This window comes from Sus scrofa, chromosome 6 (genome assembly GCF_000003025.6).
Source record: "Sus scrofa isolate TJ Tabasco breed Duroc chromosome 6, Sscrofa11.1, whole genome shotgun sequence".
Lineage (NCBI taxonomy): Eukaryota > Metazoa > Chordata > Mammalia > Artiodactyla > Suidae > Sus > Sus scrofa.
In genome coordinates, this window is record NC_010448.4 from 3,218,655 (window position 1) to 3,242,700 (window position 24,046).

The window sequence follows — 24,046 nt, forward strand, 5'->3', positions numbered from 1 at the left end:
ATAGGCCAGTCAAGGCTCCTTCCGGCCCGGGGGCGGGTTCCGCGCGGTGGCGGGAAAGCGGCGGCCGCAGCGTTTCTGCAGGACGCCGGGGAGCCTCAGGCGCCGGAGAGGCTGGGGCTGACTGTTGGCTCCACCATGGACGCGGCCGAGGTGGAGTTTCTGGCTGAAAAGGAGCTGGTCACCATTATCCCGAACTTCAGTCTGGACAAGATCTACCTCATCGGGGTGAGGACCCTGGTCGGTTCCCACTTCCGGGAGGGACGGCCCAGCGCCCACAGGTGTTGGGCGGCCGCGTGTGGGCCCCGGAGCGGGTGGGCGGTGGGGCGAGGTGCTCGGCCGAGTTGGCTTTTGCCTGTATTTGGGTTTCAGCCGAGTGGGCAGCAGCGAGGTCCAGCGATGTTCTGTTGTGCGTGACGGGCTGCGTGTCCCTCGGCAGGGCGACCTGGGGCCTTTCAACCCTGGCTTACCAGTGCAGGTGCCTCTGTGGCTGGCCATCAACCTGAAACAAAGACAGAAGTGCCGGCTGCTCGCTCCCGAGTGGATGGACGTAGGTAAGGACGTGGGGGACGAGGAGTGCCGTGGAACCTGGGATCACCCGCCCGCGCGGGGTCCTTCCTTCTCGGCGGCATCCACTCCTCAGCTGAAATCAATGAATGGGCCTGGTCTCACCTGCTAGAGGCCGCGGACCGCTGTTACTAATCGTCGTCTGGGGTGTGTGTACCGATTCTAGTTCGGATTTTGAGATACCTCAACTTGCTTGAAAGGTGTTTTGTGACTCGAAAGCAACTTTTCTTCTTTCTCCTTTTTAGGGTCGCAGTCGCGGCCTATGAAAGTTCCCAGGATAGGGGGCGAATCGGAGCTACAGCTGCGGGCCCACACCACAGCTCACAGCAATGCCAGATCTTAACCCACTGAGCAAGGCCAGGGATTGAACCCGAATCCTCATGATTACTAGCCGGGTTCGTTTCCTGCTGAGCCACAATGGGAACTTCATCTCCTCTTCTTTGCTTTTTTTCTTTTTTTTTTTTTTAAAGGCCGCACCCATAACATATGCAAGTCCCGGGGCCAGGGCGTGAATCTGAGCCACAGCTGCAGCAACGCCTGATGCTTTAACCCATTGTGAATGGTGGCAGGATCAAACCAGGCTTTTGAAGCTACTAGAGCCACTACAGTGGGTTTCTTAACGCACCGAGCCACAATGGGAATTCATAAATCAACATTTCTAATTAAAAAAAAAAAAAATAAGTGTAGACCAGCAGGAGGAGCAGTCATTTCACATTATAGAGAATGCATGGAAGTAAGGTGTCAAATACAGAAGGCAATTTATTTTTGGCCATTTCAAGGGATGAGGTTGAGAACTCAAAGACTACACACAGTATTATTTCTTTTGTGTGTATGTGGCTTTTTTTTTTTTTTTTTTTGGTCTTTTTATCTTTTCTAGGGCCGCTCCTGCGGCATATGGAGTTTCCAGGCTAGGGGTCTAATCGGAACTGTAGCCACTAGTCTATACCAGAGCCACAGCAATGTGGGATCCGAGCCTCGTCTGCAACCTACACCACAGCTCACGGCAATGCTGGATCCTTAACCCACGGAGTGAGGCCAGGGATCGAACCCGCAACCTCATGGTTCCTAGTCGGATTCATTAACCACTGTGCCACAATGGGAACTCCAGTATTATTTTATTTCCATAAACTGCTCGGAGCAGGCAGATCCACAGAGACAGAGATTAGTGGTTGTATAGGGATGGGGGTATAGGGGTTTTGGGGTGATGAAAATGTGCTAGAAGTACCCTGGCGATTAGGTGGGTTAAGGATCTGGAGTTGTCCCTGTGGTGCCTGTTTAATCCCTGGCGCAGAAGTTTCTGCATGCTCTGGGTGCAGCCCAAAGGAAAGGAGGAAAATTGTTTAATTAAGAGAATTTTATTTAATTTATAGTTTTACAACCATTATCACAACCTAATTTTAGAGCATTTCCATCCCAAACCCCCAGTCCACCCCCCCCACCCCTGCCCCAACCTGTCCCCTTTGGTAACCAGAAGTTTTTCAAAGTCTCCGAGTCTGTTTCTGTTCTGCAAATAAGTTCATTTGTATCCTTTTTTTAAAGATTCCACATGTAAGTGATAGCATATGCTGTTTGTCTCTCACTAAGTTCATTTAGCATGATCATTTCTAGGTCAATGCAGACACCATTATTTCATTCTTTTTTATTGGTGAGTAATATTTCATTGTCTATTACACATTTTCTTTGTCTACTCCTCTGCTGATGGACATTTAGGTTACTTCCGTGTCTTGGCTATTGTGAATAGTGCTGCAGTGAAAATTGGGGTAGGACTTCCTATCGTGGCACAGCGGAAATGAATCCATCTAGGAACCATGAGGTTGTGGGTTTGATCCCTGGCCTCGCTTAGTGGGTTAAAGATCCAGTGTTGCCGTGAGCTGTGGTGTAGGTCGAAGATGCAGCTCATATCCCACATTTCTGTGGCTGTGGTGTAGGCCGGCAGCTACAGCTCCAATTTGACCCCTAGCCTGGGAACCTTCATGTGTCACAGGTGAGGCCTTAAAAAGCAAAAGAAAAAAAAGTGGGGGTACATGTTTCTTTTCAAGTGGTGGTTTTCTGTGGATAGATGCCCCTGAGTGGGATTGATGGATCATGTGGTAATTCTGTTTTTAGTTTTTTGAGGAACCTCCATACTGTTTTCTATAGTGGTTGTACCAGTTTACATTCATACCAGCAGTGTAAGAGATTCCCTTTTCTCCACACCCTCTCCAGTATTACTGATTGTAGGTTTTCAATGGTGGCCATTCTGGCTGGTGTAGGATGATACATCATAGCAGTAGTTAATTTGCATTTCTCTAATAATTAGTCATCTTGAGCATTTTTTCATGTGTTTTTTTTTTTTGCCATCTTTGTATCTTCTTTGGAGATATTTCTGTTCAGATCTTTTGCTAATTTTTTTCATTTGTTTTTGCTTTTTAGGGCTGCCCCTGAGGCATATGGAAGTTCCTAGGATAGAGGTCCAGTTGGAGCTGTAGGTGCCGGCCTCCGCCAGAGCCACAGCAACTTGGGATCCGTGTGGTGTCTGCGACCTGCACCACAGCTCATGGCAACAGCAGATCCTTAACCTGCTGAGCAAAGCCAGGGATTGAACCTGCATCCTCATGGATGCTAGTCAGATTCATTTCCACTGCCCCACAATGGGAACTCCTTCTGCTCATTTTTTGATGAGATTGTTTTTTTGATCCTGAGCTGCTGGAGGTGTTTATCTATTTTGGAGATTAGTCCCCATGTCAGTTGTTTAATTTGCAAATATTTTCTCCCATTTTGTGGGTTGTCTTTTTGTTTATGGTTTCTTTTGCTGTGCAAAACCTTTTTGAGTTTAATTGGGTCCCATTTGTTTGTTCATTTTTTGTCTTTTTAGGCCACACCTGCAGCATATGGAAGTTCCCAGGCTAGGGGTCGAATTGGAGCTGTAGCTGCCAGCCTACACCACAGCAGCTCAGGATCCTAGCCGTGTCTGTAACCTATACCATAGCTCCCAGCAACTCCTGATCCTTAACCCACTGAGCCAGGCCAGGGATTGACCCCACGTCCTCATGGACAGTAGCCAGGTTCCTGACCACTGAGTCACAGTGGGAACTCCCATTTGTTTATTTTTGTTTTTATGTCATTACTCTAAGAGGTGCATCTGAGATGATACTGCTGTAGTTTATGTCATAGTGCTTGGCATATGTTTTCCTTTAAGAGTTTTAAAGTATCTGGTTTTACATTTAAGTCTTTAATCCATTTTGAGTTTTATTTTTGAGTACGGTGTTAGAGAGTGTTCTAATTTCATTCTTTTATATGCAGCTGTCCAGTTTCCTAGCACCACTTACTGAAGGGACTGTCTTTTTCTCCATTGTGTGTGTGTATATGTATATATATATATTTTATTACTCAATGAATTTATTACACTTATAGTTGTACAATGATCATCACAATCCAATTTTATAGGCTTTCCATCCCACAACCCCAGTGCATCCCCCCATCCCCCTCCATTGTTTATTTTTATTTCCTTTGTCCTAGATAAGTTGACCATACATGCTTGGGTTTATTTCTGGGCTTTCTCTCCTGTTCCTTTGAGCTATATTTCCGTTTTTGTGCCAGTGCCATACTCTTTTGATGACTGTAGCTTTGTAGTATAGTCTGAAGTCGGGGAGCCTGATTTCTTCAGCTCCATTTTTCTTGATGAGAATGGTTTTGGCTATTTGGGGTCTGTTGTGGTTCCAAAAATTTTTGTAAATGTTTTGTTCTGTGAAAAATGCCTTTGGAAGTTTGATAGGGATTGAGTTGAATCTGTAGATCATCTGGGATACTATAGTCATTTTGACAATATTGATTCTTCCAATCTAGGAGCATGATATATCTTTCCATCTTTTTGTATCATCTTTGAATTCTCTCCTGAGCAACTTAGAGATTTTTGTTTTTGTTTTTTCATCTTTTTGGGGCTGTAACCACACTATATGGAGGTTCCCAGGCTAGGGGTTGAATCGGAGCTGTTGCTGCTGGCCTACACCACAGTCACAGAAACTTGGGATCTGAGCCATGTCTGCGACCTACACCACAGCTCATGGCAACACCAGATCCTTAACCCACTAAGCGAGGCCAGGGATCAAACATGCATCCTCTTGCATGCTAGTTGGGTTTGTTAACCACTGAGCCATGATGGGAACTCCTAATGTCTTAGAGTTTTCAGAATACAGGTCTTTTGTCTAGGTAGGTTTATTCCTAGGTACTTTATTCTTTTTTTTTTTTTTTTTTCCTTTCTTTCTTTCTATGGCCACAAGTGTGGCATATGGAAGTTCCCAGACTAGTGGTTGAATCAGAGCTGCAGCTGCCAGCCTCCATCACAGCCACTGCCATGCAGGATCTGAGCCAGCCTACACCACAGCTCATGGCAATGCTGGATTCTTAACCCACCGAGCAGGGCCAGGGATGGAAGCCACATCCTCATGGATACCAGTTGGGCTTGTTATCACAGCCATGCTGGGAACTCCATCCCATAGTTTTTGGATTGTTAAGTCTTTGTTCTCATTTGCAGTTAGGTATTAAATTCCTCTTTGATGTCTTCAGTGATCCATTAGTTATTTAGTAGCATGTTGTTTAGCCTGCACATGTCTGTGTTTTTTACAGTTTTTTTCTTGTTGATTTCTGGTCTTAAAGCATAGTGGTTGGAAAAGATGCTTGATAGGATTTCAGTTTTCTTTTATTTATTTATTTATTTATTTATTTATTTTTATTTATTTTTTGTCTTTTTGCCATTTCTTGGGCCGCTCCCGCGGCATATGGAGGTTCCCAGGCTAGGGGCCTAATCGGAGCCATAGCCACCAGCCTACGCCAGAGCCACAGCAATGCGGGATCCGAGTCATGTCTGCGACCCACACCACAGCTCACGGCAACGCCGGATCCTTAACCCACTGAGCAAGGGCAGGGATCGAACCCGGAACCTCACGGTTCCTAGTCGGATTCGTTAACCACTGCGCCACCACAGGAACTCCTCAGTTTTCTTAAATTTACTGAGGTTTGATTTGGGACCCAGAATGTGACCTATCCTAGAGACTGTGTATTCTGCTGCTTTTGGGTGGACTATTCTATCTATATACGCCTATTAAGTCTAATGCATCATTTAAGGCCTGGGCTTCCTTATTGGTTTTCTGCCTGGATGATCTGTCCATTGCTGTAAGTGGGGTGTTAAAGTCCCCCATTATTATTGTGTTATTGTCACTTTCTCCTTTTAAGGCCGTTAGCAGTTGCTTCATATATTGAGGGGCTCCTATGTTGGGTGCATATATTTACAATTGTTGTGTCTCCTTCTTGGATTGGTCTGTTGAAAATTATGTGATGTTCTTCTTGCAGCTTTTATTTTAAGGTCTATTTTGTCTGATACGAGGATTGATACTCCAGCTTTCTTTTGATTTCCTTTTGCGGGCAATATTTTCTTCCATCCTCTCACTTTGAGTTTGTATGTGTCTTCAACACTGAAGTGGGTCTCTTAAAGACAGCATACACATGGGTCTTGTTTTTGTATCCATTCAGCCAGTCTGTGTCTCGGTTGGAGCATTTAGTCCATTTACATTTAAGGTAATTATTGATAGGTATTTCGTTATTGCCATTTTGTTAATTGTTTTGGATTTGTTTTTGCTGTTCTTTCTTCTCTTGTCCTCTTCTCTTGTGGTTTGATGACTCTCTTTGGTGTTGTGCTTGGAATTCTTTTTCTATTTTTTTAAAAAATTTTTATTATAGCTGATTTACGGTGATCTGTCAATTTCTGTTGTACAGTAAAGTGACCCAGTTGTACATAGGTGTACATTCTTTTTCTCGCATTATCTTTTATCACGTTATACCACAAGTGATGGGATCTGGTTCCCTGTGCTGTAGAGCAGGACCTCATTGCTTATCCACTCTAAATGGAATAGTTGGCATCTACTCACCCCAAACTCAGGTCCATCCCACTCCTTCCCCCTTCACCTTGGCAACCACAAGTCTGTTCTCTATGTCCATTAGTTTGTGTCTGTTCTGTAGACAGGTTCGTTGTGGCATATTTAGATTCCACATATAAGTGATTTCATATGGTATTTGTTCTTCTCTTTGACCTCACTTAGTATGAGAATCTCTCGTTGCATCGATGTTGATGCAAATGGCATTATTTGGTTCTTTTTTTAATGGCTGAGTAGTATTCCATTGCGTATATGTACCACATCTTCCTAATCCATTCATCTGTCGGTGGACATTGAGGTCGTTTCCATGTCTTGGCTGTTGTGAATAGTGCTGCAGTGAACATAGGGGTGTATGTATCATTTCGAATCAAAGTTTTGTGTCAGTAGATGCCCAGGAGTGGGATTGCAGGGTCATATGGTCATTCTATATTTTGTTTTCTGAGGAACCTCCATTCTGTTCTCCATAGTTGCTGTACCAGTTTACATTCCCACCAACAGTGCAGGAGGGTTCCCTTTTCTCCACACCCTCTCCAGCTTTTGTTATTTGTCCACTTACTAATGATGGCCATTCTGATCAGTGTGAGGTGGTACCTCATTGTAGTTTTGATCTGCATTTCTCTAGTAAGCAGTGATGTTGAGCATTTCTTTATGAGGCCTGTTGGCCATCCACGTGTCTTCTTTGCAGAAATGTCTCTTTAGGTCTTGTGCCCATTTTTCAGTTGGATTGTTTGGTTTTTTGCTGTTGAGTTGTATGAGTTGTTTGTGTATTTTGGAGATGAAGCCCTTGCTGGTTGCATTATTTGCAACTGTTTTCTCCCGGTCCATAGGCTGTTTTTTGTTGTTGTTGTTTTGTTTTTTAATGTATGATTTCCTTTGCTGTGCAAAAGCTTGTCAGCTTGATTAGGTCCCATTGGTTTATTTTTGTTATTATTTCTATTGCCTTGGGAGCTGACCTGTGAAAATTTTTGCACAGTTGATGTCAGAGAATGTTTTGCCTATGTCCTCTTCTAGGAGTTCGGTGGTGTCACGTGTTATGTTTAAGTCGTTAAGCCATCTTGAGTTTATTTTTGTGCATCGCGTGAGGGCGTGTTCTAGTTTCTAGTTTCTAGCTGATTTACATGCAGCTGTCCAGTCTGCCCAGCACCACTTGCTGAAGAGACTGGCTTTTCCCCATTTTATATTCTTGCTTCCTTTGTCGAAGATTTATTGACCATAGGTGTCTGGGTTCATTCCTGGATACTCTCTCTCATTCTGTTGGTCTGTGTGTCTGTTTTTGTACCTGCACCACACTGTATTGATGACTGTACATTTGTGATATTGTTCGACGTCTGGAAGAATTATGCCTCCTGCTTGGTTTTTGTTCCTCAGGATTGCTTTGGCAATTCTGAGTCTCTTAGGGTTCCATATAAATTTTTTTTTTTTTTTTGCTTTTTAGGGCTGCGCTAGCGGCATACGGAGGTTCCCAGGCTAGGGGTCTAATTAGAGCTACAGCTGCCAGCCTAGGCCAGAGCCACAGCAACTCGGGATTCGAGCCACATCTGCGACCTACGCCACAGCTCACGGCAATGCTGGATCCTTAACCCACTGAGCAAGTCCAGGGATCGAACTCACAACCTCAGAATTTGTTTCTGCTGCGCGATGATGGGAACTCCATGATTTCATGTACATTTTGGATTGTTCTAGTCCTGTGATATATATTTTTTTTCTTTTTAGGGCCCCACTTGGGGCATATGGAAGTTCCCAGGCTAGGGGGTCAAATTGGAGCTACAACTGCCAGCCTATACCAGAGCTGCAGCAATGCCAGATCCAAGCTGTTTCTGCCACCTACACCACAGCTCATGGCAATATCGGATCCTTGCTTGACCCACTGGGCTAGGTCAGGGATTGAACCCCCATCCTCATGGATCCTAGTTGGATTCGTTAACCACTGAGCCACGATGGGAACTCTGTCATGGGTAATTGATAGGGATCGCATTAAATATGTCGATTGCTTTGGGGAGTATGGCCATTTTAATGGTACTAATTTTTCCAGTGCATGGAGTAGCTTGCCATTTCTTTGAATCCTCTTTAATTTCCTTGATTAATTTTTTTTATAGTTTTCAGCATATAAGTGTTTCACCTCCTTGGTCAGGTTTATTCCTAGGTATTTAATTTTGGGGGGGTGCAATTTTATTTTATTTACTTATTTATTTATTTTTTGTCTTTTTGCCATTTCTTGGGCCGCTCCCTTGGCATATGGAGGTTCCCAGGCTAGGGGTCGAATTGGAGCTGTAGCCGCTGGCCTATGCCACAGCCACAGCAACGCGGGATCCGAGCCGCGTCTGCAACCTACACCACAGCTCATGGCAATGCTGGATCCTTAACCCATTGAGCCAGGCCAGGGATCGAACCCGCAACCTCATGGTTCCTAGTCGGATTCGTTAATCACTGCGCCACGACGGGAACTCCTGGGGTGCAATTTTAAAAGGTATTTTTATATTCCTTATTTTGTGTGTCTTTTTAGAGCCACACTCATGGCACATGGAAGTTCCCAGGCTAGGGATCAGATTGGAGATGCAGCTGCCGGCCTGGGCCACAGCCACAGCAAGACCAGATCCCAGCCGTGTCTGTGACTTTCACCACAGTTCATGGTGATGCTGGATCCTTAACCCACTGAGTGGGGCTAGGGATTGAACCTGCATCCTCATGGATCCTAGTCAGGTTCATTACCTCTGAGCCACAACGAAAACTCCTATATTCCTTTTCTAATACTTCGTCGTTGGTGTACAGAAATGCAGCTGATTTCTGAATGTTAATCTTGTATCCTGCTACTTTGCTTGATCAGTTTGAGTAGTTTTTGGGTTGAGTCCTTCCGGTTTTCTATATATAGTATCATGTCATCTGCATATAGTGGCAATTTCACCTCTTCCCTTCCAGTTTGGATGCTCTTTAGTTCTTTTGTTTGATTGCTCCTGCTAGGGCTTCCAATGCTATGCTGAATAAAAGTGGCGAGAGCAGGCACCCTTATCTTGTTCCAGATTATAGCAGGAAGGCTTTCAGCTTTTCTCCACTGAGTATTACATTGGCTGTGGGGTTTTTTTTAATTGGCTTTTAGTATGTTAAGATATGCTCCCTCTATACCCAGTTTGGTAAGAGTTTTTATTCTGAATGGATGTTGGATTTCCTCACGTGCTTTTTCTGCATCTATTGAGGTGATGATGTGGTTTTTGACTTTTCTTTTGTTAATGTGGTGGATGACGTTGATTGATTTGCATGTGCTGAACCATCGTGGTGACCTTGGGATGAACCCCACTTGGTCACGTTTTGTGGTATTTTTTATTTTTTTATTTTATTTATTTCTTTGTGTGTGTGTGATCTTTTTTATATGTTGTTAGATTCAGTTGGCTAAAACTTTGTTGAGAATATTTGCATCTATATTCATCAAAGATACTGGCCTATAATTTTTTTTTTTTGATAGTTTCTTTGTCTGGTTTTGGTATTGAGGTGATGTGGCTTCATCGGATGTCTTTGGGAGTGTTTCTTCTTCAACCTTTTGGAAAATTTTAAAAAGGATGCTTGTAAGTTCTTCTTTGTATGTTTAGTAGAATGCCCTGTTAGGCCATCAGGTCCTGGACTTTTTGTTTGTAGGGAGTGTTTTATTCCATACTCTTTCATTTCTAGTGATCAGTCCATTCAAATGATCTATTCCTTCTTGACTCAGTTTTGGCAAGCTCTGTATCTAGAAAATAGAGTATTTCTTATAGGTTGTCAAATGTATTGGCATATAATTGTTCATAATATTCTCTGTTTCTATTTCTGCAGCATCTGTTGAGATTTCTCCTTTTTCATTTCTTTTTTTTTTTTTTTTTTTTTTGGCTTTTTTTTTTTGGCTTTTTTTCTATGACCGCTTCTGCGGCGTATGGAGGTTCCCAGGCTAGGGGTCGAATTGGAGATGCAGCCACCAGCCTACGCCAGAGCCACAGCAACGTGGGATCCAAGCCATGTCTGCGACCTACACCACAGCTCACGGCAACGCCAGATCCTTAACCCACTGAGCAAGGGCAGGGATGGAACCCGCAACCTCATGGTTCCTAGTCGGGTTCGTTAACTACTACGCCACCAAGGGAACTCCCTTTTTCATTTCTTATTTTGTGTAATTGGGTTCTTTTTCTCTTCTTGGTGAATCTGCACAGAGGTTTGTCAATTTTGTTTACCCTTTCAAAGGACCAGCTTTTTGTTGTATTGGGGTTTTTTTTTGGTCTTTTTTTGTCTTTTTTCCTTTTCTGGGACCACTCCCGCGGCATATGGAGGTTCCCAGGCTAGGGGTCTAATCAGAGCTGTAGCCACCGGCCTACACCACAGCCACAGCAACGCGGGATCCGAGCCGCCTCTGCAACCTACACCACAGCTCACGGCAATGCCGGATCCTTAACCCACTGAGCAAGGGCAGGGACCGAATCCGCAACCTCATGGTTCCTAGTTGGATTCATTAACCACTGCGCCATGACGGGAACTCCCTTGGGTTTATTTTTGTTTTTGTTTTTTAAATGTCTATTTTACTGATTTTCTTTCTGATCTTTGTAATTTTATCCCTTCTGCTGACTTGGGGTTTTATTTGTTCTTTTTCTAATTCGTTTAGCTGGTAGGTTAAGTTATTAGGAGAATTTTCTGCTTGTTCTGAGGAAGGTCTGTATCACTCTGAACTCGCCTTTAAGAACTGCTTTTGCGGCATCCCATAGATTTTTGAATGGTTGTGTTTTCATTATCATATGTCTCAAGGCATTTTTTAATTTCCCTTTGGATGTCCTTGTTGTTGTTTAATCTCCATGTAGTCAGTTTTTTCTTATTTCTTTTCCTGTAGTTGATTTCTTGTTTCATGCCACCATGGTCAGAGAAGATGCTTGAAATAATTTCTGTGCTCTTAAACTTGTTGAGATTGGTTCTGTGCCCCAGAGTAGCTGGTCACTCCTTGAGGATGTTCCATGCGCTCTTGAAAAGAATGTGTATTCTGGTTTTTTGGGGGTGTAATGTCCTAAAAATAGTAGTTAATTGCATGTTGTGTCATTTATGATCTCTGTTGGCTTACTGATTGTTTGTCTAGAGGATCTGTGCATTGGAGTTCCTGTCGTGGCTCAGCAGTAATGAACCTAACCAGGTAGCATCCATGAGGATGTGGGTTTGATCCCTGGCCTTGCTCAGCGGGTTAAGGATCAGGCATGGCCGTGAGCTGTAGTGTAGGTCACAGATGGGGCTCGGATCCTGCGTTGCTGTCTCTGTGGCATGGGCCAGCAGCTCTGCTTCCACCCCTACCCTGGGAATTGAACCCGCAACCTCATGGTTCCTAGTCGGATTCGTTAGCCACTGAGCCACAACGGGAACTCCTAAGGTAATTATTGATAAACATGTATTTGTTGCCATTTTAACCCTTGTTTTCCATTTGATTTTGTGTTTTTCCTTTGTTCTTTTCTCTTTTTTGGTGGGGGTGATTTCCTTTTATTTTATGCTTGTGTCTTCTTAGTTCTTGTAAATATATTGTTTGCTTTTGATTTGTGGTTGCCATTTTTTCAAGTATATTAACCCCTTCCTATATGTGCTTGCTTTAGCCTCATAGTCATATAGTTTCAAACTTTTTTTTTTTTTTTTTTTTGGCTTTTTAGGGCCATGCCAGCAGCATATGGCAGTTCCCAGGCTAGGGATCAAATCGCAGCTGCAGCTGCCAGCCTATGCCACAGCCACAGCAACACAGGATCCGAGCCATGTCTGCGACCTACACCATAGTTCATGGCAGTGCTGGATCCTTAACCCACTGAGTGAGGCCAGGGATCGAACCCGCAACCTCTTGGTTCCCAGTTAGATTCGTTTCCGCTGTGCTACAACCGGAGCTCCTCAAACACATTCTTTTAAAAAAAAAAAAGTCTCTAGATTTTCTTACTTTCCTTCCCCGCATTTCATGGTTGTTCTTTGTTTTTTGTTTTTTTTGTTTGCTTTTTAGGGCAACACTGGTGGCATATGGAAGTTCCCAGGCTAGGAATCGAATAGGAGATATTGCTGCCAGCAGCCTACGCTCTAGCCACAGCAATGCCAGATCTGAGCCATGTCTGCAACCTACACCACAGCTCATCACGGGGCCGGATCCTTAACCCACTGAATGTGGCCAGGGATCAAACCCGGGCTCTCATGAATACTGGTCAGGCTTGTTAGCGCTGAGCCACAATGGGAACCCGCCCCACATTGTATGATTTTGGTGTCCTTTTCTGTATCCTCGTGTTTATTGTCGCTTTATGAATAGGGTGTTGTTCCTTTTAGATTCACATACAATCTTATTTAAGGGATTACTTTCCAGTTGCGATTTCCTCCATCCTGTGTCCTCTTCTCTCCTTTTTAGAGGAGACCGTTCCGTATTTTAGAATGGGTTTAGTATTGCTGTATTCTTTGCGGTTTTTTCGGTTGTTGTTAGAAAACGTCTCTATTCTTCTATTTTAAATATTATTCCTGGAGTTCCCGTCGTGGCGCAGTGGTTAACGAATCCGACTAGGAACCATGAGGTTGCAGGTTCGGTCCCTGCCCTTGCTCAGTGGGTTAACGATCCGGCGTTGCCGTGAGCTGTGGTGTAGGTCGCAGACGCGGCTCGGATCCCGCGTTGCTGTGGCTCTGGCGTAGGCCGGTGGCTACAGCTCCGATTGGACCCCTAGCCTGGGAACCTCCATATGCCGCGGGAGCGGCCCAAGAAATAGCAACAGCAACAACAACAACAACAACAACAACAAAAAAAAAAAAAGACAACAACAACAACAACAACAACAAAAAAAATATTATTCCTGCTGGGTAGAGTATTGTAGGCTGCAGTTTCTCCCTTTTAAAGCTTTGAATATATCTTGCCACTCCCTTCTGGCCTGCAGTGTTTCTGTAGAGAAATCAGCTGACAGCCTTATGGGGGTTCCCTGATAATAACTCTTTGTTTTTCTTTTGCCACATTTATTTATTTATTTATTTTTGTCTTTTTGCCTTTTCTTGAGCCGCTTCTGCAGCATATGGAGGTTCCCAGGCTAGGGGTCGAATCGGAGCTGCAGCCTCCGGCCTACGCCAGAGCCACAGCAATGCGGGATCCGAGTCATGTCTGCGACCCACACCACAGCTCACGGCATTGCCGGATCGTTAACCCACTGAGCAAGGGCAGGGACCGAACCCGCAACCTCATGGTTCCTAGTCGGATTCGTTAACCACTGAGCCGCGACGGGCACTCCTCTTTTGCTGCATTTAGAACCCTCTCCTTATCCTTAACTTTTGCCGTTTTTATTATAATACGTTTTGCTGTGGGTCTGTTTGGGTTCAACCTGTTGGAGGCCCTCTCTCCTTCCTGTGTCTTGATAACTGTTTTCTTCAGCTTTGGGAAGTTGGCAGACATCCTTTCTTCAAATACCTCAGTCCCCTTTCCTTTTTCTTCTCCTGGAACCCCTCTTAGGCAGAGACTGCTGAATATCCTGTAGCTCTCGTACGCTGCTTTCACGTGTTTTCACTGGGTTTTCTGTCTGCTGTCCCGATGGGATGAGTTCCATTATTCCGTCTTCTAAGTCCCTTCTTCATTCCTCTGCGTCACTCATTTTGCTGCTCAATGCCTTTAACGCAGCTTGTGTCTCTGCAAATGAATTTTCTCATTTTTCTTGGCTCCTCCTTGTATGTTCTAGTTTCTTTCTAGAATTATGTGCATTCCTGTTGAGGTCCGCTCTTAACCCCTGCAGCCTTTTCACTGTCTCCTTTTTAAACTCAGTCTCTGTTGGGCTTCAGAGGGCTCTTTCGTGGTTTTCTCCTGGAGGGGATTCTGTCCTTTGAACTGGGAATACCGCCTGAGCATCCTCATTTTGCTTATATTTCTCTTGTTCTCTGAAGCCTGAGTCGCAGCACCCAGCTCCCTCCCGAATGTCCCAGGCTGCGGTGTTTGGGGCAGTGGCCCCGATGTTTTGTGTGGCTGTCTCTGCTTTGCCCTCCTCAGTCCGGCTGCTCTGCTTTTCTCCACGGCTTTGAGATTCCGCCTCTGACTTAGCTGATCTACCCGTCAGTTAGGTGGCCTTCCAGGGTGCAGATTCCATTTCTCTTTCCCAGCTCCCTCTCAGGAGCTCTGGTCCCATCCTGATTGCTTTTTTTTCTCATCTCTCTCTTTTTTTCTTTTCTACCCAGGTATGTGGAGGGTTTCTTGCCCTTTTTTGGAGATTTAAGGTCTTCTGCCAGCGTTCAGTAGATGGTCTGTGTGAATTGTTCTGCATGCACGTGGTCTTTTTGTGTGTTGTCTTTTTAGGGCCTCGCCTGCGGCATGTGGAAGTTGCCAAGCTCGGGGTTGAACCAGAACTGCAGCTGCCGGCCACAAGAACACCAGCTCTGAACTGTGTTTGTGACCAGCACCTCAGCTTGTGGCAACACTGGGATCCTCGAACCCACTGAACGAGGCCAGGGATCGAACCCGCATCCTTATGGATACTGGTTGTGTTCTTAACCCACTGGGCCACAGTGGGAACTCCTAGATGGTTGGTTGGTTGGGTTTTTGATGTTTGTGAAGGAAGGTGAACGCCACCTCTTATTCCTGCAACATTTTGAGCCCCTCGTGGATTGCGTTTTCTTATTAGTGTGTGTATCCAGTGTAGATTTTTCGTTTGCAGTTACCATGAAGTTTTGGTATAGGAACCTATCGATATCGATATAGATACATAGATATACACCAGATAATTTTTTTTTTTTTTTTTTTTTTTTTGTCTTTTTGCCATTTCCTTGGCTGCTCCCTTGGCATATGGAGGTTCCCAGGCTAGGGGGGCAATCAGAGCTGTAGCCACCGGCCCACTCCACAGCCACAGCAATGCAGGATCCGAGCCGCATCTGCAACCTACACCACAGCTCACAGCAACGCCGGATCGTCAACCCACTGAGCAAGGGCAGGGACCGAACCTGCAACCTCATGGTTCCCAGTCGGATTCGTTAACCACTGCGCCACGATGGGAACTCCACACAAGATAATTTTAAGTCTCTGGCCTCTTAATTGCAAATGGGTCTCCAGTGTCCTGCATTTGTACCTTCATCTTCTCACCATTTCTGGTTTGGTAGCACATTTATGTGGATGATGTCCTGTCTTGTTACTATATACTTGCCATTAACTAGCGAGCCTCGGCGTTTGTAGTTTTCTTGGTTTCTAGTTGTGGCTCCCCCCACCCCCCAGAGACGTCCGAAAGCTGGTTTAGTGGTGCTTGTCTGCAAAGCTTTTGATGGCTCCTTCAAGTCTGAACGAGAGCCTTGCTGAGTGGAGTTATCTTGGTTGGAGGTTGTTTCCTTTCATCACCCCGAGTCTGTTGTGCCCCTCCCTTCTGGCCTGCAGAGTTTCTGCTGAAAAATCAGCTGATAACCTTACTGGGGCTCCCTTGCATGTTACTTGTTTCTTTTTCCTAGCTGCTTTCCATATTTTCTCTTTGTCTTTAATTTTGGTCAGTTTGATTAATGGATGCTTCGGGGTGCTCCTGCTTGGATGTATGTTCTATGGTGTTCCTTGTGCTTCCTGGATTGAGGGGCTGGTTCCTTCTCCCTGTTGGGGAAGTTTTTGGCCATTTTCTCTTCGCATATTTTCCCTGGCCCCTTCTCTTCTCCGTCTGGCACCCCTGGGATGCAGATGTTGGTGCATTTAAAGTTGTCCCAGAGTTCCCGTGGCCTGTCCTCGCTTCTTTTCGGTCTTGGCTGTTCTGCTCTGTAATTTCCACCCGTCCGTCTTAGACCTCATGTATTTGTCCTTCTGCCTCCCGTATTCTCTTGTTAGTTCCTTCTAGGGAATTTTTTATTTCTTACTGTATTTTTCATCTCTGCTGGCTTAACATTTAAATCTTTTATTGTTTTATTATTTTATTTATTATTTCTTTGTTCAGCGTTTCTTATAATTTATCAGTCTTTGCCTCCGATTTATTTCCAAGATCCTGAATCATCTTTGCAGTCATCTTTCTAAAGTCTTTTTCATGGAGGTTGCTAAACTCCAGATCACTCAGCTGTTTTTCCGGGTTTTTATTCTTGTTCCTTCATCTGGGTCATAACTCTGCCTTTTCATTTTGTGTAGATTTTTTGGCGTGGTCTCCTTTTGGCAGGCAGTAGGGTTGTGGCCTCTCTCGCCTATGAGGTCTGCCCCCTTGTGGCTGAAGTTGGAATGGGGGCTTGCTGCAGCCATCCTGCTGGGAGGGACTGGTGCCTGCCCGCTGGTCGGCAGACTTGTCTCATCCCTCTGCTGGGTGGGGCTTTGTCTCTGGGTGAGATTAGAGGTGGCTGAGTGCCGAGGAGGACTTTACAGGAGGACTTTACGCAGTAGGTCTGCCTTTGGGTGGGGCTGTGTTCCCACCCTGCTTGTTGTTTGTTTGGCCTGGGGCTTCTCAGGCCTGGAGAGGGGGGCCAGGTTTTTCCAGAATGGCCGCCTCCGGGGAGTTCACACAGAAGACTGTTGCTGAGACCTTTGCCTCCAGTGTCCTTCCCCCACAAGCCACAGCCGCCCCCTGTTTTCCCAGGAGATCCTCCAAGGTCGGCAGGCAGGTCTGACCCAGATGCTAATAGTCTCTGCTTTGCCCCGGGACTCAGAGCTCGTAAAAGCCTGTGTGTGTCCTTCGGAAGAGTCTGTTTCCCCCAGGCCGGCGGAGCTCCTGCGCACACGCCCTGCTGGCCCTCAACGCCAGATGCTCTGGGGGCTCCTCCTCCCACTGCCAGGCCCCCAGGCGTGGGAACCTGATGTGGGGCTGGGAACGCCCACTCCTGCTGGGGGTGGCGCCTTTCCAGTCTGGATTGCACGCCCGGCAGGTATGGGATTGCTCATGTTGCTCTAGCAGCCCTCCTGCTGTCTCGATGTGGTTGTCTGTCTCTGAGGGTAGGATGTCTGTTTTGGCAGCGTCCAGTCTATTTTTGGATGATTGTTCAGCCGTTGGTTGTGGTTTTGGTGTGTTGGCGAGGGAAGGTGAGCTCCAGGCCTTCTCTGCTGCCATCCCAATCCCGCCTCCAGAAGACCATGGCCAGAGTCGGCAGAAGTGCGGGGGCGCCAGGCTGTGGGTGGGTGAGGAGCCCTGCGCCACCCAACACTTGAAACCTGGGAACCGTATGGCATGTTGGTTACGCCTCAGTAACACTTGAAAAAAATACAAGACTGCACCAAAGGTGCAGACAGGCTTCCCCGGGACCTTGGCGTCTCTTCCTCCCCTGGGAGGGAGGAGTGGCTGTTACAGGAAGGCATCTTCAGTTGATTTCCCGTTGGGGTTGGGGGACGGATACAGTTTGAAAAGTCTGTAAGCGGAGTTCCCGTCGTGGCGCAGTGGTGAATGAATCCAACTAGGAACCATGGGGTTGCATGTTTGATCCCTGGCCTGGCTCCGTGGGTTAAGGATCCGGCGTTGCCGTGAGCTGTGGTGTAGGGCGCAGACACGGCTCGGATCCCACGTTGCTGTGGCTGTGCTGTAGTTTGGCAGCTGTACCTCCAATTAGACCCCTAGCTTGGGCACCTCCATGTGCCATGGGTGCGGCCCTAAAAAGACAAAAAAAAAAAAAAGGTCTGTAAGCAATCTGGACTGTCCTCTTCCCATTGGGACCCACCCGGGGACACCTGTCCCCAGAAGCAGAGAACACAGGGCCGGGCAACCGCAAGTACAGTTTGGGAAAGACTGCTTGAGGGAGTTCCTGTTGTGGCTCAGTGGGTTAAGAATCCAACCAGTATCCAAGAGGCTGCAGGTTTGATCCCTGCCCTCGCTCAGTGGGTTAAGGATCCAGGGTTGCCACAAGCTGCAGTGTAGATTGCAGATGTGGATTGGCTCCTGCATTGATGTGGCTGTGGCGTAGGCTGGCTTGGATTCTACCCCTAACCTGGGAACTTCCATGTGCCTCAGATGCGACCCCAAAAAGAAAAAGGAAGACTGCTTGGGCCTGCTTTTTCCTCCTTGGCCCCGAGGCGTGAGAGAATCTGGTGGCCCTTAAACGTGACGGGAAACTCCTGCTCTTCGGGGCTTCTTTGCCGGGAGCCCGACCAGACCCTGGTCCTGTGAGCACGGCTGCCTTTTCTCCTGCCTTTGACCTCGGCAAACCCATGGTGAGACAGGCAAGACCCTGTCTCGGGGGAGGCGAGTCAGCGGCAGGGCGTGGAGCGAGTCGGCCTGCGCTTTTTGCTTGCAGGCCTGGGCCCCGCCGGGGAGACGTGGCAGAGCTCCCCGGCAGCCCGGGGGCCCTCCCCGAGCCCGCCAGTGTTGGCTGGACTTCTCTTATCCAACCTGAAGTTACTGGGATCCAGCCCTGTCACTGCAGGTGTGTCACATCGTGCCGTCAGCGCTGGGTGCTGCTCCACTGTGCGACTCTCACTGTCGGGTCACCCATTCTTTCGGTGTGGATAGTAGGTCATTTTCCATTTTGGGCTCTTGTGAATAAGGCTGCTTTGAACAACTTGACTGTTTCTGTGGATATATGTGTTTATTTCTCTGGGATAAATAAGTACCTAGAGTCATGGACTTGCCAGGTCATGGACAGACCGGCTAACGTTAGAAGCTGCTGAGCGGCCCTCAGGAGGGGGGCCTCTGCTCTAAGGGCAGCTGCAACGCACGAGAGTTCCTGCTGCTCCACTCGTGGCCGGCCCTGGGCATGGTCAGTCTTTGCGGTTTGCTGCAGAGGGGTCGGGCACGCTCTTCAATGTTGAAGAGGAAAAGAGGGAGTTCCTGTCGTGGCGCAGTGCTTAACGAATCCGACTAGGAACCTTGAGGTTGCGGGTTCGATCCCCGGCCTCGCTCTGTGGGTTAAGGATCCAGCGTTGCCGTGAACTGTGGTGTAGGTCGCAGATGCGGCTCAGATCCCGCGTTGCTGTGGCTGTGGTGTAGGCCGGTGGCTACAGCTCAGATTAGACCCCTAGCCTGGGAACCTCATGTGCCACGGGTGCAGCCCTAGAAAAGACAGCAAGAGAACCATAAAATAAAAATAAAAAAGGAAAAGAATTGGTCTGCTGTGTGGAGAGGATGCGGGAGGGAAGCCAGCTGCAGGGAGTTGCCGGCCGGAGCTTGGGGGGCTTGGCAGTTGGGGGCAGGAGGTAGGCAGAGGTCTTCTGCAGAAAAGATGGGCAGGCTTTGCCGACGGGTGGCCACGGGAGAGCGGGGGCAGGGGTGACTGCCAGGGGTGCCGGCTTGAGCTGCAGGAGGGGCCGGGGGTGTTGCTTCTGAGACGGGGCGGATGGGGGGACAGTGTGCGGGCTGGAGTGGGAGCCACGAGGCGGGCTCTGCACACGTGACCCTTGAGGTGCCGGTCAGCCCTCCGGGTGGCAGTGCTGTGGGCCGTGGCCGGTTTGGGTCAGGAGCTTGGGTGCGGGAGGCGGCGAGTGCTCCCCTCCGCATTCGGGGGCGGCAGGTCTGGGGGAGCAGGGGTGGTGAGAAGCGAAAGCGAGGGGAGCAGTGGTCCAGAAGCCACAGCCGATGACACGTGGCAGGGCTTGGCCCTTGGCAGCTGTGATGCGCCCTGAGATGCGGCCGCTGGGTTTGCCCAGGCACAGGTTGTGGCCCCGGTGGCCGTGGTTCTTTTCAAGGTGGAAGGTGTTGCATTGGGTTTGACAGGAGGGTCGAGCCGTGAGGGGGACGGGGGTCCCTGGAGAGTGAGGGCAGGTGCCGGGCCGGGGAAGGGGGTGTCTAGTGTGCAGCCCTCAGCAGGCTGGTGGGGGAGCGGGGGCGCCCCACAGGGTGAGGGCTGGGGTGGGGGACGAGGACATTGTGATGGGGACGGGGATGGAGCGCAGGGGCCGCGGGGGATGGGCGGCCCGTCCTTTCAAACAAGACCCCCGGCAGCGCTGCGCCGGTGTGACCCTCAGCCACTTGGGCAGTGCAGATGCAGCACCAGGGTTTTCTCAGGCCATCGGGGCGGGGGGCACGGACGGTGGCGGAGGCGTGTAGAGGCGGGCTGGACTCACGCTGGATTCCAGATGCGGGGCTCCCACCCCCGGTTGGTTGGGCGTTGTCTTGCCCTCTTGTGCACAAGGGTTCCTGCAGGTAAAGGAGGGTCTCCGGTACTAGTTACTGTGGTCACTGCGTGTCACGTCCGGGGGCGTCAAAGGGCATCCTTCGCTCTGTCCTAAGAGGAGCACTCCCGACTGTGACGCACTGTTTTCCGTCACGCACGCTGCAGCCTGGAGCGACCAGAGCCCCAGCCGACAGCCTTGTCTGCGAGAAGCGTTCGAGGAGATTGGCCCTGAGTTATCTACTGATAGAAATGGGACTCCCCACGGTGGCTGGTCTGTCCGTTTTTTTAACGTATTTGTTGATAGAGTAAGTAGTGTGGTTACTTGGTGAACTTGGAAGGTCTTAAATACGTCGTTGGTCATGGTCGTGGTAAAACGCCTTCACTCCTCAATTGCAGAGAAGTTGGAGAAGATGAGGGACCATGAGCGGAAGGAAGACACTTTTACGCCTGCGCCCAACCCTCACTACACGGAACTCACGAAGCTCCTGCTGAACCAGTAAGTGTCCCTCCCGGCGTGCGCCAGGTCATCCCGGGGTTCGGGGCGTCTCTGGCCCCGGGGCCCCAGCCAGTAACGGGGAGTTGCCTGTGGGGCGCACGTCGCCCCGCCTCTCCTCCTGATCTCCGCCCTTCCCTCCCGGGAGCGCCCCCCTTCCTTCCCCTCTGCAGGGCCCCCCGGGAGCAGGCCCGCGTGTGCCCCTGTCACCGCGTCACCTCAGGAGCCTCTGTCTTAACTGCGTGTGGGGCTGCGTCGGCTGCACCCTTTGCCTCCTCTGGGCTTGTGCCCTGAGGTCTCGCTGGCCTGGGAGGCAAAAACGTGCTGTCCGGATAGCGCTTCCCTTCCCGCGCGGCTTCTCTCCCCACCCGGCGGCCGTGCCCCCTTGTTCCTTCTCAAGGCGGCGCCGACGCGCTCCCCTCTGCTGCCCCAGGGCCCAGGCCCGCGCTGGCGCTTCCACTCCTCCTCCACCTGCCCAGGTCCTCAGAGCTTGGGTCCTGTGGGGGCAGGATGGGGGGCTGGAGGGGGCCGTGTGGGGTGTGCACACTGCTTTCTGCGCGGTAAGCCGCCCGGCCCCTGCTCCGTGCCTGGGTTGAGCAGCAGGGCCATCCTCCCGCCTCTGAGTTGTGTTCGCCTCCTCGTGCCAGCGCTGTGCTCCCCGCAGCCCCAGTTCTCTCGGGCAGGGCGTCTCGGGCGCCTGGCACTCCCGCTTGCTGCGAGGAGGAACCCGTGTAAGGCTCGGAGCAGGCCCGTGTGGCGCAGCTTGCTGAGGACGTGCTGAGACTGTCATTTGTAAAATGCAAGCTTTTGAAGCCCTGAGCCCCTTTTAATGGATTCAAGAGCAGAACTAGAACAAACATCGCAACGGCCTTCTGTCGAGCAGCGAGGGCCAGGGGCGCAGGGACTGGCGCTTCGGAATTTGAATGAAAATTTGCACAGTGTGGACTTGGCCTTAAGCTGACACGAGGCCGCGGTTCTGCTGTTGACGAGGTTCTGTGCTCAGCCTGCTGCCGGGTGGTGGCGTCGTGGGGTCGGCTGGAGCTCTGGTTTTGTGGGGAAGACTAGTGACCCTCGCACAGGCAGTCGCAGTGCCTGGGCTGCAGCCCCACCGCCTGGTGCTGCGCGGGCAGGGAGCCCTGGCTTGTGGGACAGGACGGGGGAAGGAGGGCGCTGTGGAGGGGGGGTGCGAGCAGGTGCAGGTGGGAGCAGAGCTGCGAGCTGCTGGACGGGGGGCGGGGGTGGGCAGAGGCCCCGGGAGGTGGCGGGGGGGTGCCACGGCGAAGAGGGAGTGACATAGAAGGGACAATGGAAGCAGGGATGCAGCCTGCTCGTCTTGTTTTTGAGGGTGGGCATGTTAGGCACGCGGTTCCCATCGAAAGCCTCATCTCAGGACTCCTAGTCCTTGCCTCTGCTCGGGCCTTTGTGGGCCGTCGAGTGAACAGGGAGCTGGGGTCCTTTGTTCTTCACCTGCTGTTCAGAGCATGAGACCCAAATGTTTGAGTCTGAAGTAAAATCTGCTGTGTGCATTTGAGACCCCACTAGTAGTTGTCTGGCTGCTCACCAGGAGCTCATGCTAGCGGGTGGGGAGGTCAGTTCCAGCTAGTCCCGGAGTGCCAGGGGGCGAGTAGGGTTGGCTCTTGTTTTGTCTTCTAGTTTGTCTCTCCTTCAAAGGCGAGTTTAAAAGTGTGTCCCACAGGAAGGCTACCAGTGCCCCTTGCTGACTCCAGTTCAAACCTTTACCCAGAATCTGCTGTGTGCGGGGGTGCTGTTGGTGCTACTTTGTGCTTGCTTCTGTGGCTTGTGCAAACGTCTTTGTGTTTGCTCGGTTGAGTGGGACAGTACCTACCCTTCAGGGCTTCTGTGAGGCTGGAAGCGCTGGGCAGTGCTGGGCACGGAGCTGTTGCCTTCCTTCCCTGGCGGGGTGGCGCCCTCAGATAACCGACGGGGCATAAGCATTAGAAGTTGTGATCTCTGAGCCAGCCCTTGGAAGAAGTCCATTCTGGATGGAAAGTCTACAGCACACAACACCGAGTTATCCTGAGGCAGAGGGGACCAACCTAGAGCTTACTCTGATAGCTAACACTTTCAGGCAAACCCCAGCAGCCCTTGTGGCAGAGCCTGCCACGCGACAGTTAACAAGCAGGCCATGTGGATCGTGGCTGAGTTTCTTGGTGCTGAGCGTGAGTGCTAGAAATCCTTGGTTTGGTTTGGTTTTGTCTTGTCTTGTTTTAAAGCCGTGCCCATAGCATGCAGAAGTTCCGGGCCAGGGATGGAACCCAAGCCACAGCGGTGACAATGCCAAGTCCTTACTCGTGAAGACTCCAGGGAACTCCAGGCAATCCTTGCATTTTAAAATTGAACACACAGGGAGTTCCCTTGTGGTGCAGTGGGTTAAGGATCTGGCCTTGTCACTGTAGCTGCTTGGGTTGCTGCTGTGGTGCAGGTTTGAGCCCTGGCCCAGGAACTTCCACATGCTGCACGTGTGGCCAAAAAATAAATAAATAAAACTGAGCACGCAGTGAAACAAACTTTGAGCTGAAGCAGAGCTTGTGTGTTGTGCGGTATCCGGGCGGCGCTGACAAAGCAGCCCCGGTGTCTGGGGTTGGGTGGGTGCCCGGGGGCCTCCGAGGGCCGTTCACGGCACCTCTTGCTTTTGCTCTAGCGCCTCGGACAACATCCCGAAAGCCGATGAGATCCGGACCCTCATCAAGGACGTGTGGGACACTCGCGTAGCCAAGCTGCGCGTGTCTGCGGACAGCTTCGTGAGGCAGCAGGAGGCACACGCCAAGGTGGGCCCGGGGCCCGCGGGACGGCCCCTCGGGACAGGCTTCCCAGCTGGGCTGGGCTTTCCACAAGTGATCGCCCCTTGCTTCCTTACTTTTTCTGTCTTTTAGGGCCACACCCTCGGCACATGGAGGTTCCCAGGCTAGGGGTCGAATTGGAGCTGTAGCCGCCGGCCTACACCGCAGCCACAGCCGGGCCAGATCCGAGCCGCGTCTGCGACCCACACCCCAGCCCATGGCCATGCCAGATCCTTCACCCACGGAGCGAGGCCAGGGATCGAACCTGTGTCCTCACGGGTGCTTGTCGGGTTTGTTAACCACTGAGCCACGAGGGGCACTCC

The 24,046-nt window shown here is 49.6% G+C and overlaps 1 protein-coding gene across 2 annotated transcripts in view; it reads left to right on the forward strand.

Annotated features, from left to right (window-relative positions):
- The window catches only part of GINS2 (GINS complex subunit 2), a 34,086-nt gene continuing 10,040 nt past the window's right edge, over positions 1–24,046 (forward strand). For both annotated transcript variants that reach the window (XM_003126817.4, XM_021093716.1), the window contains exons 1-4: positions 1–225; positions 437–551; positions 20,826–20,925; positions 23,585–23,711. In XM_003126817.4, the coding sequence (XP_003126865.1) occupies positions 136–225; positions 437–551; positions 20,826–20,925; positions 23,585–23,711 (432 nt within the window). In that variant the 5' untranslated portion in view covers positions 1–135. The remainder of the gene's footprint in view (positions 226–436; positions 552–20,825; positions 20,926–23,584; positions 23,712–24,046) is intronic.